The sequence below is a fragment of the Pleurodeles waltl genome, chromosome 6, assembly GCF_031143425.1.
Source record: "Pleurodeles waltl isolate 20211129_DDA chromosome 6, aPleWal1.hap1.20221129, whole genome shotgun sequence".
NCBI lineage: Eukaryota > Metazoa > Chordata > Amphibia > Caudata > Salamandridae > Pleurodeles > Pleurodeles waltl.
Genome location: NC_090445.1, coordinates 1,703,237,120 through 1,703,250,663, shown reverse-complemented (window position 1 = coordinate 1,703,250,663; position 13,544 = coordinate 1,703,237,120). Strand labels below are relative to the sequence as shown.

Genomic DNA, 13,544 nt, shown 5'->3' with positions numbered 1-13,544 from the left:
CAAGTGAGGTAGCATGCACCGAGACCAATGGGGCGTAAGAGCCTTTGTTTCCTTTTACAAATTATAGCATCTTAGCAGCAAAGTGAAGAACTGACGGCATTTTTGAGAGTTTAAAAAACGTCCATTCATGTGTTAGGAATCTGTCAAACTGCATTTTACTGCAGAACTTTAGATCCATTCGTGTTCTGCAACGTGGAACCCTTACATGTGGGACGCCATATAAACAATGACGAGGAGGTCTAGAGGAGATGGGAGCGCACTGCTCGCCCTAACACCACTAATTCGCTCAGATGCATAATGAAAGGTGCAGTGAATAAGTACAGTGACTCACAAGCCGAAACGGGATCGACACATGTTGGCGCAGCCAGTGCTTGTATCCCAGGACGTGTGTTTTTACATTTTTGGCAGTCGCCTGCAGAGATCAAAAGACTGGTTCGTGGGGTACCTGAAAAGCTGCCCATGGTGTCTCGGGAGAAGAACCCCCCCCAGATAGCAGGTGCATTCACGGGGGCTTGTCAGCCTGATAATTCTAAGCAGGAGTGCCCTGGCAGCCACAACTGCACCAGGGCACCCACACGACTTATGGTAAATACAGGCATAAAGTCATTTTAACTTAGTCACAGTTTGAAGGCTGATCACCCCGCACTGGTGCAGCCAGTGCCTGCATCTCCGGACAAGGTTTCAGCATCTGTATCCATCAGCAGCAGAGACTAGCAGGTTGCTCTGAGGCAGTGGCGTAGCGTGGGTTGTCAGCACCCGGGGCAAGGCAAGTAATTTGCGCCCCCTAACCCGTGGATTTTAGCACGCGCGAGTGCGAGCGCGCCCCCCAGATGTTGCGCCCGGTGCGGCCGGCCCCCCCTGCACCCCCCACGCTACGCCACTGCTCTGAGGTGCTTGGAACGCTACTCATTGTATCTCAGGGTAAGGGCACCCAGGCAGGATGGCACAACACACTGCTTAATTTGTAAAGAAAATCACTCCGGTGCCAGAGCTCTTCTCTTAAACACGCGGCTGCTGCATTTAAATTCGCAAGCACAGAATACTGAGGCAGCGTAATCCGGAAGCCATCTCGGGCCTCTTCAGTCCATATAAAGCCGCTCCCTGCCCCTTCAGCTCACTCTTGCAGCTTTCTGCTTTCTCCCTTCGTGACGCTTTTTCGTTTTTCTCTTCCTCCGTCTTTCCCATATGTGTCTTTTGCTCGCAGTAAATGCTTGAGGCAGAATAATAAGCCCCGGCCCTCAAAAATAAATGCCGGTGCTCAGCACCGGAAACAACAAGCACAAATTAAGCACTAGCACAACAGCACCGTCCCCTTTCTGAATTATGTCGACTGCTTGAATGTTTTCCGAAAACGGAAACCTTGTTTTAAAGACGCGCTGGTTCTCTTTAAAGAATATGCGCTGCTTAAAAAAAAAAAAAGGGGTCTCACTTGGAAATACAACCAATGGGACGACGGTGGCCTGGTGTTTCCGGTTTGTCGCCAATCACAGGGGGTCGCAGACAGACCTGCCTAATTAATACTCATTAGGCAGATTGTTCTGCAATCTCCTGTGGCTGCGACCTAATAGTACATCGGTGGCACAGCACGGTTAAAGAGTGGTCACAAAAAGTTGGTTTGTAATTTGTGGTCACAGTGTTTAATACATCTGGTCCCTTGCCGTCCAAGTGAAGCGCATCACTTGCTGAGGGTGACGGATACTGCTCGATAACCTGACTCAAAGGCCTGACACGGTATCACTTGCTTCAGTCGCAGTCCTGGGAGTCTATGATCTAGACCAGAGGTCTTCAAACTGGGGGGCGGGCCCCCTAGGGGGGCCTCAAGTGATGGGGGCGGGGGGCACAGGCTCTGGCTAAAAGAAGTATTATACAGGTAACAGGCCTTTGTTTTAAGCAGAATCATGTTATTGCATTTTTAAACAGGTAACAGTACTTAACTGCAATGTTTAAATAGGTTTAGACATATTTAAACGTTGCCATCTTATTAAATAATTGTGACAAATTCTGAGGGGGGCCCAGTGATTTTTATTTTTCAACTGGGGGGGCGCGGCATTAAAAAGTTTGGAGACCACTGATCTAGACCTTCAGACCATCTGTGAGGGACGAGGGGGGCTGACATCAGTGAGACACCAGAAGTGCTTTCTGTAACCCGAGAGGAGGGCACGACAGCTGCAGGCGCAAACCCTGGTGGCTGTGGAAGAAGGCGCTGGCCGTCTGCACCGACTACTCAGTGAGCCTGACAATCAATCTGGCAATCCTGGGGCATGTGCTGTGGACAAGGACAAGGACGGCATCTCTCCACAGGCACAGTGGGGGTTTGCATCTTCACATGCTACTCTAAGGACCTTCCCATTTGTGTGCACTATTGTGCCCGCCACACAGCTGCATTTACCTGTCAAACTAGCTCTCTCATCAATCCCAAGAAGGAAATCAACCAAATCAGGAGTGAAGGAAAGAAAAAAAGAGAAGTAGGTAATAAGATGGGAAACGGAAGGAGGAATATAAACAAAGAGAGAACAAAATGGAGGAAGCAAGACAGGGGGAATAGGAGATGTGCACGTGTTGCAGTGTGGGACGAAGGGCGTACTGCAGCCCAGAACTATGGGAACGGATGCAGACATGTGTGGGGGAGGTCTCACTGTGGCAATGACTGTGCTTGGCCATGGAGTGTCAGTGGTGCAGTAAAACCAGAAGATGCCCAGCTTCCCTCATGTGCTGTACCTGGCTCTGGCATTATCCTCCTCAAGATCAGCACGTCCACGTCCTCGTGGTACTTCTCTCCCATCATTCTTTCCATGCGCCTCTTTCAGGTATACATTCTCCTGCAAGTCTCTGGTGGCCGTACCCGTGGAGGCCCAAGACTGGGGGCCGATGGCGGCAGCAGTGAAGGGCATTTGTACCATGGGCCGACCAGCTGTCCCTGGCGGCAAGGAAACTGGGACGGGGGGAAGCCTGTTCTCGAAGTGTGATGGGGGCATCAACCTAGGCTGACCTAGAACAGCAAAACAGAAACAGACACAAGATAGGTAGAATAAAGAATAAGAGTGAGGTCACAGTCTACAGAGGTATCTATCAACCATGAATACTACCTTTCACCTCCACAGAATGATTAAAAGTCAACCGTTGACCACTCTTAAAATAGCTCCACCACAAACCTACTCCAGAATTACAAAAAACAACCTCCTGCCACTTAGACCACAAGAGACCTCCCTTGAACCTTATCCACAAAATCCAATCTAATATGCTCCCTTGAAACATCCATTTACCCACAAACACCCCTTCGGAAGCGTAGCTATCCAACCTACCTCTTAAGACATTAGCCCCACAAGAGAGCTTCCTCAACTCAGAGCCTTCAAAGGGATACCATCTAAGGCTCCTGTGACGCACCAGCTCTCCCAGAGACACCCTTACACTCAGAAAAAATAAATCATACACTGGATCTCATTCTTCAAAGATACCCGCTCCACCAAAACCTTCCGACTTTAAATAGCCATTAAAAATAGGAGTTCATCCCATGGTTCATACGTTTACTATGTGGGATGTTGTTTCAATCCATTTTAATAGACTGTTGGATAGTATCACAAGTGGTAATTATGGTTTCCCTTGTTATACACCATGGGTTTCACCTAAATCCTTCAACCTCACACCTCTGAAGGCCATGAACCTTTGGTATATTTGTGCTATAGGAATTAATGTTAACATAACATTTGAGCTGTAAGTTTTTAAATGGAGAACTTTTACCTGCTGGTTTTGGAGCCGTGAACGCAGCTGGAGGTTCAAGTTTCTCCTCAGCTTTCCTTCGTTCATCCATCGTTGCCTGAATTGGCCTTATAAGAAAAAGAAAAACTAAAAGTTTTGGAATGTTTCCTATTGCACACTTGCAAGCACGAGTGCCATAAGTAAACAATAATATGTGTACCATCGCGGTCTATGATAAATTATTCACCTAATCCCCATGCTGTTGTGACTTCTGGCCATTTTGTTGTAGGTAAAAGTTTGAGATGGGTTTCTCTTAGATCTGGGGGAGAAGAAATTGCGTGTCTGAAGCTATGTAGTGCCTACGCTGAATAAATGGTGAGGGATGACTGAAGCTCAAGAGTTAATACATTTTGCACATATAACTGGCTCATTGCACTGTTATCCAAAAGTTAAACAGATAAACCAAAGCTCCTAAGAGCCTCACGGAATCCTTGTAACTGCATCTCACCCGTCACGACTAGGCACCAATTCCTCTGCCTTGGGATCTGATCATGAACTTCATGCATTCCAAACAAGGCTACAACATTAAAGATTCTGAGTTCTCTTTAGGTCCTCTCTCGTGTGTTCTCAATCTTCAACGTCTTTTTGTGTATGTGCGTTAACAATGGTACTCCAACAGCAGGTCTCTCTTGTAATTGAAACGGTTACTTTTTTCTTAATCCTTACAAAATTAATGTTTTTTAACAGTCAACCAGCAGATGTTTCACAGAGAGCCAGGTACACCAATCCACACACAAACGAAGCAACAAAGAGGCAATGTTAGAATGAAACATTCAGCACATTGGCTGACCTGCAGATATTTGTGGAAAGTATAGAACTTTACTTAGAGAACTTGATAAGTTGACACGAGAACAATTAGGGCATTACTTAGTGCAAGCCTCGAGAAAGTGCATAGCAAACAGCTCACAACAAAACACTGTTGTGGACTTTCTTTTCATTCTTTAAACCACAACATAACAAAAAGCTACACAAAATACAAAACTGCAACAAATGCCTATCATTTGGACCAGAGACCTTTTTTTGATTTCTCTCGTTTATAAACATACTTTTCAATAGTAAAGGATAAGAAACCACCTGACTGTATCGAATAAGAGGCACGCCGCAGACCCATACCAAATAAAGATCCACATCTGCATTTTTCTTCTTGCTTACCTTTCAATATTTTTACAGCTCTAATCTTAGTTTACCGTCAATTGCTAGAGATCTTTTACTGATAACATGTTGTGCGAATTATCATTAATACATTACCAGACAACAAGATGTTCTAGAATTAGCAGTAAGGGTAGTTTTTCAGCTGCAGAAGATGTTGGATTTAGACTCCCTCCCCAACATTGGGGGCAGTGTAACTCCTGAATGGAGGAGACACAGAAGGTCCCTGCCCCTACAACATCCTCAATAGTTTTATATGGGCCCACAACAGAGAAGTTAGATCCTTATGTATGAAATCCTTTCGTGGTTGCAAACTCTGCAACTTGCAAAATCACAGGATTTGCGATCCCAAAAGGATTTTTCTTCATGTACAAATTCTCTTTAACAAGTCTGAAAATCTGCCTGATTCGTAAAAGGGCTCGGATCATTACTTTTGTGTCACAAATAGAAGGGGGTGTGAAAGCAGGGTAGCCCATCCTATTTCTGATTCAGAAAGGAATGTATAAATGTTTTACATAAAAATAAACAGAAACAAATGATTAAGGTTTAGGGATCTGTAGCCGAGCGCCCGCCCCTCCAAACCATTGCGCACTGGTTTAATAATTCAGTTTTATCAGAAGGAGGTACACCTTCAAGTCCTGTCCTAGTTCATTTCTCCACTTATTATATTTCATTGTTTATCATAAATTCACAGCATTCCATAGCTTTCTCTTTATCAGAAATACTTTCCATTCCGATCACAGCAACTCTTTTAGCAATGGTTTCTTCAGGTTTCAGACTATCTTTCCAGACCACAAGCAGTTTTAAGAAATCAACTTTTTCGTCTCAGATAGGGCTCCACTGATGAGATCCCTCTCCTGGACACAGCTGGAAATCTCCCCTTTTCAACAGCATACCAAATCAATTCAGGTGCTGCATTCTTGTAAATCTGGATCAGAGGTGGCACCAGTGGTCTAACTGCTGTCAAGTGCTGCCTGAATAAGGGTTAGGTCCTATCTACTTATGACCGTGGAAGACTCTGGAGTTTCATGCCTTGAGGAAAAGGGTGTTTCCCTCAAAAACACGTCTTGGCTGTGTTTATGGGTTTCATTTAAATAAAAAAAAGATTTCTGGGTCTGGAACCTCAGAAAACCCATGCCTAAGAGAGTTGCTGTGGTGGGAATAAAAAAGATTTCTGATAAAGAGAAAACAGGTGGAATATTGTGAATATTCATTAGGGAGGTCATTCTACGGCACCTTGTGATTTGGTATTTTGCAAACTGACCTGGGTTGATTTGCAAAATACTGTTCCATTCGCAAAAACCTGGTGCACAATTTACAACCACTTTTTGCGAACTGAATAATAGTGCATCTGGCCTTATATCTCAAAATCTTGCTGGGCCCAGAGAAGGAGTCGGTCAATTTTCAAGCTATGCAGGGATCACAAGGACCAAAACTAACAGCCGCTCTTTGAAGCTGCATGAGAGTGGGTGGAAAGGAAAGTGCTTTCATTTGACTGACACTACAGATATCGCGAGGCATTGTTTTTTTACATCATTTTGGTTTTCCTCCTTTTGCATTCCTTTAGGTTAGATTTCTAATAAAGAGTATCAATTTGTGCTAGCACTACAGTCGTTGATGCAAGTTTGTCGACTTAGGGGTGAAAACCATGCTATTAAAGAACAAGATACAATACACTACAGTCGCTGTTCTGAGCTGGATTCTGGATGTGGTTTCTCTTGTGGAAACATTTAAGGCAGTTTAATTTAAATTGCGGCAGTGGGCTCAATGAGGTATACTCACCCAAACATCTGTCTGGGATGCTCAGACCTCAGTGAGGGTTATTGTGAACTCAATAAAAGGCATACTGGTATCTATGCACATCATGCTGCCATGAGGGAGGAGCATGGGGTGCTTGTGCTAAAAATGAGCTAAAAAAAGACTAGTCACAATTTGTGACCAGTTAGACATTTTTAAAAACCAAACTATGTACTAATACAGTGGTTCCCAACCTGTGGTCCGCGAAGCCTCCTCAGGGGACAAAACTAAATAATATTAACAGATTAGGTCCCCGGCTTCCAGTAATGACTCAATGGGGGGGTCCCCGGATTCCAATAAAAACTCAGTGGGGTCCCCGGGCTCCAGTAATGATAAAGTGGAGGTCCACAGAAGTCAAAAGGTTGGGAACCACTGTACTAATAGGTCGGTTTATAAAATTCCAGTTTAGAATGAATCATAATCCAACTTATCTCATGAATATTAGTGAGGAAGATCGCAATCTGCTACTCACTTTAATTGGTGGTTGGCAGCCATCACAGGGATGGCCGCCTAGGGTCAGCTGTCCACCATCTCTGTGATCCACTTTAATTAAACTAAAAGTCAATTTTCATTAAGCAAACGGTGCTGCACTAAAAGTTTGTTCAAGAGTACTCTCAAATAAATATTCCTATTGGAAGCCTACCGTTCTGCAAATGAGTTACCAGCCCAACACATGAGTCTGTTACTTTCCAATGTTTTGCAACCGGATTAAGGTTGCAAAACAACGATACAACAGAACCAATTTGCTATTTGGAAGGGACGCCCACTTCCAAATAATAAATCGGTATGGGGTTGCAATCCCATTTTAACAGTCAGTAGAATAACTAAAGAAAAATGCATTTTTGTGATCGCAAACTCAGAATAGAAGTGTTTGTTACCATAAACATGCTTTGGACATCTGGCATATACTGTTCTCTGTGATGGCCACAAATGATCTCAGAAACAAACATTCTTGTTCCAGCAAAGACAATGACTGACCCTAACGAAAGACATGGCTCAGCACAGAAACAGGCATGGTAGGCCCGGAGGACAGGTATGTTGCTCTAAAACCGCAAAATCAGTACTCCTGGTGAAGCAGATGCTGCTCTCAGTAAATCCGCTGCAGACCTCAATGAGGGACATACTGCTCTCAGGGAGATATAAACCCTAGTGACGAGCATGCTGGCGTCGGCGAGGAACATTTCTGAGCGTGGAGAGGGCCATGACTGACACCAAGGACAAACATGCTGCTCTAAGTATTAGTGCACTAGGTAAAAACAATTGCAAAGCTTAATGACAGACATGCTGTTCCTGGAGTCCTGGTAAAACACTGCAGACCGCAAGGAGGCACAAGCTGCTTCCTGGTGTGGGACAGTGCGGAACTCATTGAGAGACATGCTGTTCTCAGTAAAAACCACTGCAGGCCCCCGTGGGAGACATGTTGCTTCCTGGAATAGGAGAGTGCAGATCTCAGTGAGGGACAAGCTATTTTCCGGTGCGGAACATTGCAGATCTCAGTGAGGGACAGGCCACTTCCTTGAGTGGGAAAGTGCAGACCACAGTGATGGACATGCGCTTCCTGGTGTATGACAGTGCAGACCTTAGTGAGGGACAGGCTACTTCCTGGTGCGGAGTAGTGCAGACCTCACTGAGGGACATGTTCTTCCTGGTGGGGGACAGGCAGACCTCAATGACGGACACGTTTCTTCCTGGTGAGGGACAGTGCAGACCTAAGTGATGGACATGCTTCTTCCTGGTGAGGGGCAGTGCAAACCTCAGTAATGGGCATGCTGCTTCCTGGTGTGGGACAGTGCAGACTCCAGTGAGGGACAGGCTGCTTCCTGGTGAGGGACAGAGCTGACCTCAGTGAGGGACAGTGTGGACCTCAGTGATGGACATGCTGCTTTCTGGTGAGGGACAGAGCTGACCTCAGTGAGGGACAGTGCAGACCACAGAGAGGGACAGGCTGCTTCCTGGTGAGGGGCAGTGCAGACCTCAGTGATGGACAAGCTGCTTCCTGGTGTGGGACAGTGCAGACTCCAGTGAGGGACAGGCTGCTTCTTTATGTGGGGCAGTGCAGACCTCAGTGAAGGACAGTCTGCTTGCTGCTGTGGAGCAGTGCAGACCTCGGTGAGGGACAGGCTGCTTGCTGGTGTGGAGCAGTGCAGACCGCGGTGAGGGACAAGCTGCTTCCTGGTGAGGGAGTGCGGACCTCAGTGAAGGACATGCTGCTTCCTGGTGTGGGGGCAGTGCAGACCTCAGTGAGGGGCATGCTGCTTCCTGATGTGGGGGCAGTGCGGACCTCAGTGATGGACACGCTGCTTCCTGGTGACGGACAGTGCAGACCTCGTGAGGGACATGCTTCTTCCTGGAGTGGGGGCAGTGCAGACCTCAGTGATGGACATGCTGCTTCCTGGTGAGGGGCAGAGCTGACCTCAGTGAGGGACAGTGCGGACCTCAGTGATGGACATGTTGCTTTCTGGTGAGGGACAGAGCAGACCTCAGTGAGGGACAGTGCAGACCACAGAGAGGGACAGGCTGCTTCCTGGTGAGGGACAGTGCAGACCTCAGTGATGGACAAGCTGCTTCCGGGTGTGGGACAGTGCAGACTCCAGTGAAGGACAGGCTTCTTGCTGCTGTGGGGCAGTGCAGACCTCGGTGACGGACATGCTGCTTCCTGGTGAGGGACAGAGCTGACCTCTGTGAGGGGCAGAGCAGACCTCAGAGAGGGACAGGCTGCTTCCTGGTGAGAGACAGTGCAGGCCTCAGTGAGGGACAGTGCAGGCCTCAGTGAAGGACAGTGCAGGCCTCAGTGAAGGACAGTGCAGGCCTCAGTGAAGGACAGTGCAGGCCTCAGTGAAGGACAGTGCAGGCCTCAGTGAAGGACAGTGCAGGCCTCAGTGAGGGACAGTGCAGACCCCAGAGAGGGACAGTGCAGACCCCAGAGAGGGACAGTCTGCTTCTTTATGTGGGGCAGTGCAGACCTCAGTGAGGGGCAGGCTGCTTGCTGGTGTGGGGCAGTGCAGACCTCGGTGAGGGACAGGCTGCTTCCTGGTGAGGGACAGTGCAAACCTCAGTGAGGGACAGGATGCTTCCTGGTGTGGGGGAGTGCAGACCTCAGTGAGGGACATGCTGCTTCCTGGTGAGGGACAGAGATGACCTCAGTGAGGGACAGTGCGGACCTCAGTGATGGACATGCTGCTTCCTGTTGAGGGACAGAGCTGACCTCTGTGAGGGGCAGAGCAGACCTCAGAGAGGGACAGGCTGCTTCCTGGTGAGAGACAGTGCAAGCCTCAGTGAGGGACAGTGCAGGCCTCAGTGAGGGACAGAGCAGACCCCAGAGAGGGACAGGCTGCTTCCTGATGTGGGGACAGTGCAGACCTCAGTGAGGGACAGGCTGCTTCTTTATGTGGGGCAGTGCAGACCTCAGTGAGGGACAGGCTGCTTGCTGATGTGGGGCAGTGCAGACCTCGGTGAGGGACAGGCTGCTTGCTGGTATGGGGCAGTGCAGACCTCGGTGAGGGACAGGCTGCTTCCTGGTGAGGGACATTGCAGACCTCAGTGAGGGACAGGCTGCTTCCTGGTGTGGGGGAGTGCAGACCTCTGTGATGGACATACTGCTTCCTGGTGAGGGACAGAGATGACCTCTGTGAGGGGCAGTGCAGACCTCAGAGAGGAACAGGCTGCTTCCTGGTGAGAGACAGTGCAGGCCTCAGTGAGAGACAGTGCAGGCCCCAGAGAGGGACAGGCTGCTTCCTGGTGTGGGGGAGTGCAGACCTCAGTGATGGACATGCTGGTTCATGGTGAGGGACAGAGCTGACCTCTGTGAGGGGCAGTGCAGACCTCAGTGAGTGACAGGCTGCTTTCTGGTGTGGGGGGAGTGCAGACCTCAGTGATGGACATGCTGCTTCCTGGTGTGGGGGAGTGCAGACCTCAGTGATGGAGATGCTGTTTCCTGGTGAGGGACAGAGCTGACCTCTGTGAGGGGCAGTGCAGACCTCAGAGAGGAACAGGCTGCTTCCTGGTGTGGGGCAGTGCAGACCTCAGTGAGAGACAATGCAGGCCCCAGAGAGGGACAGGCTGCTTCCTGGTGTGGGGGAGTGCAGACCTCAGTGATGGACATGCTGGTTCATGGTGAGGGACAGAGCTGACCTCTGTGAGGGGCAGTGCAGACCTCAGTGAGGGACAGGCTGCTTTCTGGTGTGGGGGGAGTGCAGACCTCAGTGATGGACATACTGCTTCCTGGTGAGGGACAGAGCTGACCTCTGTGAGGGGCAGTGCAGACCTCAGTGATGGACATGCTGCTTCCTGGTGTGGGGGAGTGCAGACCTCAGTGATGGACATGCTGGTTCATGGTGAGGGACAGAGCTGACCTCTGTGAGGGGCAGTGCAGACCTCAGTGAGGGACAGGCTGCTTGGTGGTGTGGGGCAGTGCAGACCTCGGTGAGGGACAGGCTGCTTGGTGGTGTGGGGCAGTGCAGACCTCGGTGAGGGACAGGCTGCTTCCTGGTGAGGGACAGTGCAGACCTCAGTGAGGGACAGGCTGCTTCCTGGTGTGGGGGAGTGCAGACCTCAGTGATGGACATGCTGCTTCATGGTGAGGGACAGAGCTGAACTCTGTGATGGACATGCTGCTTCCTGGTGTGGGGGAGTGCAGACCTCAGTGATGGACATGCTGCTTCATGGTGAGGGACAGAGCTGACCTCTGTGAGGGGCAGTGCAGACCTCAGTGATGGACATGCTGCTTCCTGGTGTGGGGGAGTGCAGACCTCAGTGATGGACATGCTGCTTCCTGGTGTGGGGGAGTGCAGACCTCAGTGATGGACATGCTGCTTCCTGGTGAGGGACAGAGCTGACCTCTGTGATGGACATGCTGCTTCCTGGTGTGGGGGAGTGCAGACCTCAGTGATGGACATGCTGCTTCATGGTGAGGGACAGAGCTGACCTCTGTGAGGGGCAGTGCAGACCTCAGTGAGGGACAGGCTGCTTTCTGGTGTGGGGGGAGTGCAGACCTCAGTGATGGACATGCTGCTTCCTGGTGTGGGGGAGTGCAGACCTCAGTGATGGACATGCTGCTTCCTGGTGTGGGGGAGTGCAGACCTCAGTGATGGACATGCTGCTTCCTGGTGAGGGACAGAGCTGACCTCTGTGATGGACATGCTGCTTCCTGGTGTGGGAGAGTGCAGACCTCAGTGATGGACATGCTGCTTCATGGTGAGGGACAGAGCTGACCTCTGTGAGGGGCAGTGCAGACCTCAGTGAGGGACAGGCTGCTTTCTGGTGTGGGGGGAGTGCAGACCTCAGTGATGGACATGCTGCTTCCTGGTGTGGGGGAGTGCAGACCTCAGTGATGGACATGCTGCTTCCTGGTGAGGGACAGAGCTGACCTCTGTGAGGGGCAGTGCAGACCTCAGAGAGGAACAGGCTGCTTCCTGGTGAGAGACAGTGCAGGCCTCAGTGAGAGACAGGATGCTTCCTGGTGTGGGGGAGTGCAGACCTCAGTGAGGGACATGCTGCTTCTTTATGTGGGGCAGTGCAGACCTCAGTGAGGCACAGGCTGCTTGCTGATGTGGGGCAGTGCAGACCTCGGTGAGGGACAGGCTGCTTGCTGATGTGGGGCAGTGCAGACCTCGGTGAGGGACAGGCTGCTTGCTGATGTGGGGCAGTGCAGACCTCGGTGAGGGACAGGCTGCTTGCTGATGTGGGGCAGTGCAGACCTCGGTGAGGGACAGGCTGCTTGGTGGTGTGGGGCAGTGCAGACCTCGGTGAGGGACAGGCTGCTTCCTGGTGAGGGACAGTGCAGACCTCAGTGAGGGACAGGCTGCTTCCTGGTGTGGGGGAGTGCAGACCTCAGTGATGGACATGCTGCTTCATGGTGAGGGACAGAGCTGAACTCTGTGATGGACATGCTGCTTCCTGGTGTGGGAGAGTGCAGACCTCAGTGATGGACATGCTGCTTCATGGTGAGGGACAGAGCTGACCTCTGTGAGGGGCAGTGCAGACCTCAGTGAGGGACAGGCTGCTTTCTGGTGTGGGGGGAGTGCAGACCTCAGTGATGGACATGCTGCTTCCTGGTGTGGGGGAGTGCAGACCTCAGTGATGGACATGCTGCTTCCTGGTGAGGGACAGAGCTGACCTCTGTGAGGGGCAGTGCAGACCTCAGAGAGGAACAGGCTGCTTCCTGGTGAGAGACAGTGCAGGCCCCAGAGAGGGACAGGCTGCTTCCTGATGTGGAGCAGTGCACTCATCAGTGAAGGACACGGCGCTCTACAGGTGACACCACAGACCCTCAAGGTGATAAACACTGCTGTGGACAAAGATGGGGGAGCTGGAACCCCCCAGTCCTTACTGAGGGGCGTGCGGCTGACAAGCCATCGCTGACCCCACTGTTCAACATACGGCTGTCCGAGGGTGGCATCAATAACCCGCAGGCCGCAGCACTCCACCCTCCATAAACCAAACTGCAAGTACCTGGTTGTTGTGCTCCAGAACGGCGCGCTCCGAGGTGTTCTGACCCTCCGCGGCCCCCGTAGCCTTCCCCTCTAACCGCCTGTCTCCTAGCAACGGCTGTCATGAACATAGACATAAAAGTAGGACAAAGAGCAGAGGCGCTAGCATGAACTCAGTGCATCCATGGTAACAGAGGAAGGACTACATTGAGAGTATCCACGGACATAGAGGAAGGACTACAATGACAGCTCTTATCGACATAAAGGATGGACTACAGTGACAAACACCAACAAGACTGAAAACTTTCTTCTTTCAGTATTTTTAATTTATTTTCGAAAGTTGTTAGGAAAAGAGAGGCAATCCGAGAGGGCTAAATATGACTCCTCTTATCAACTGAAGCATACTGCTAGGTT

The 13,544-nt window shown here is 50.2% G+C and overlaps 1 protein-coding gene across 1 annotated transcript in view; it reads right to left on the bottom strand.

The window, feature by feature from the left end:
- CCHCR1 (coiled-coil alpha-helical rod protein 1) overlaps positions 1-13,256 on the bottom strand; it is a 79,091-nt gene extending 65,835 nt beyond the window's left edge. The window contains exons 1-3 of the mRNA XM_069241832.1: positions 13,153-13,256; positions 3,739-3,824; positions 2,719-2,989 (exon numbers count right to left, since the gene is read on the bottom strand). Coding sequence (XP_069097933.1) covers positions 2,719-2,989; positions 3,739-3,808 — 341 coding nt within the window. The 5' untranslated portion in view covers positions 3,809-3,824; positions 13,153-13,256. The remainder of the gene's footprint in view (positions 1-2,718; positions 2,990-3,738; positions 3,825-13,152) is intronic.
- Positions 13,257-13,544: the final 288 nt, after the last annotated feature.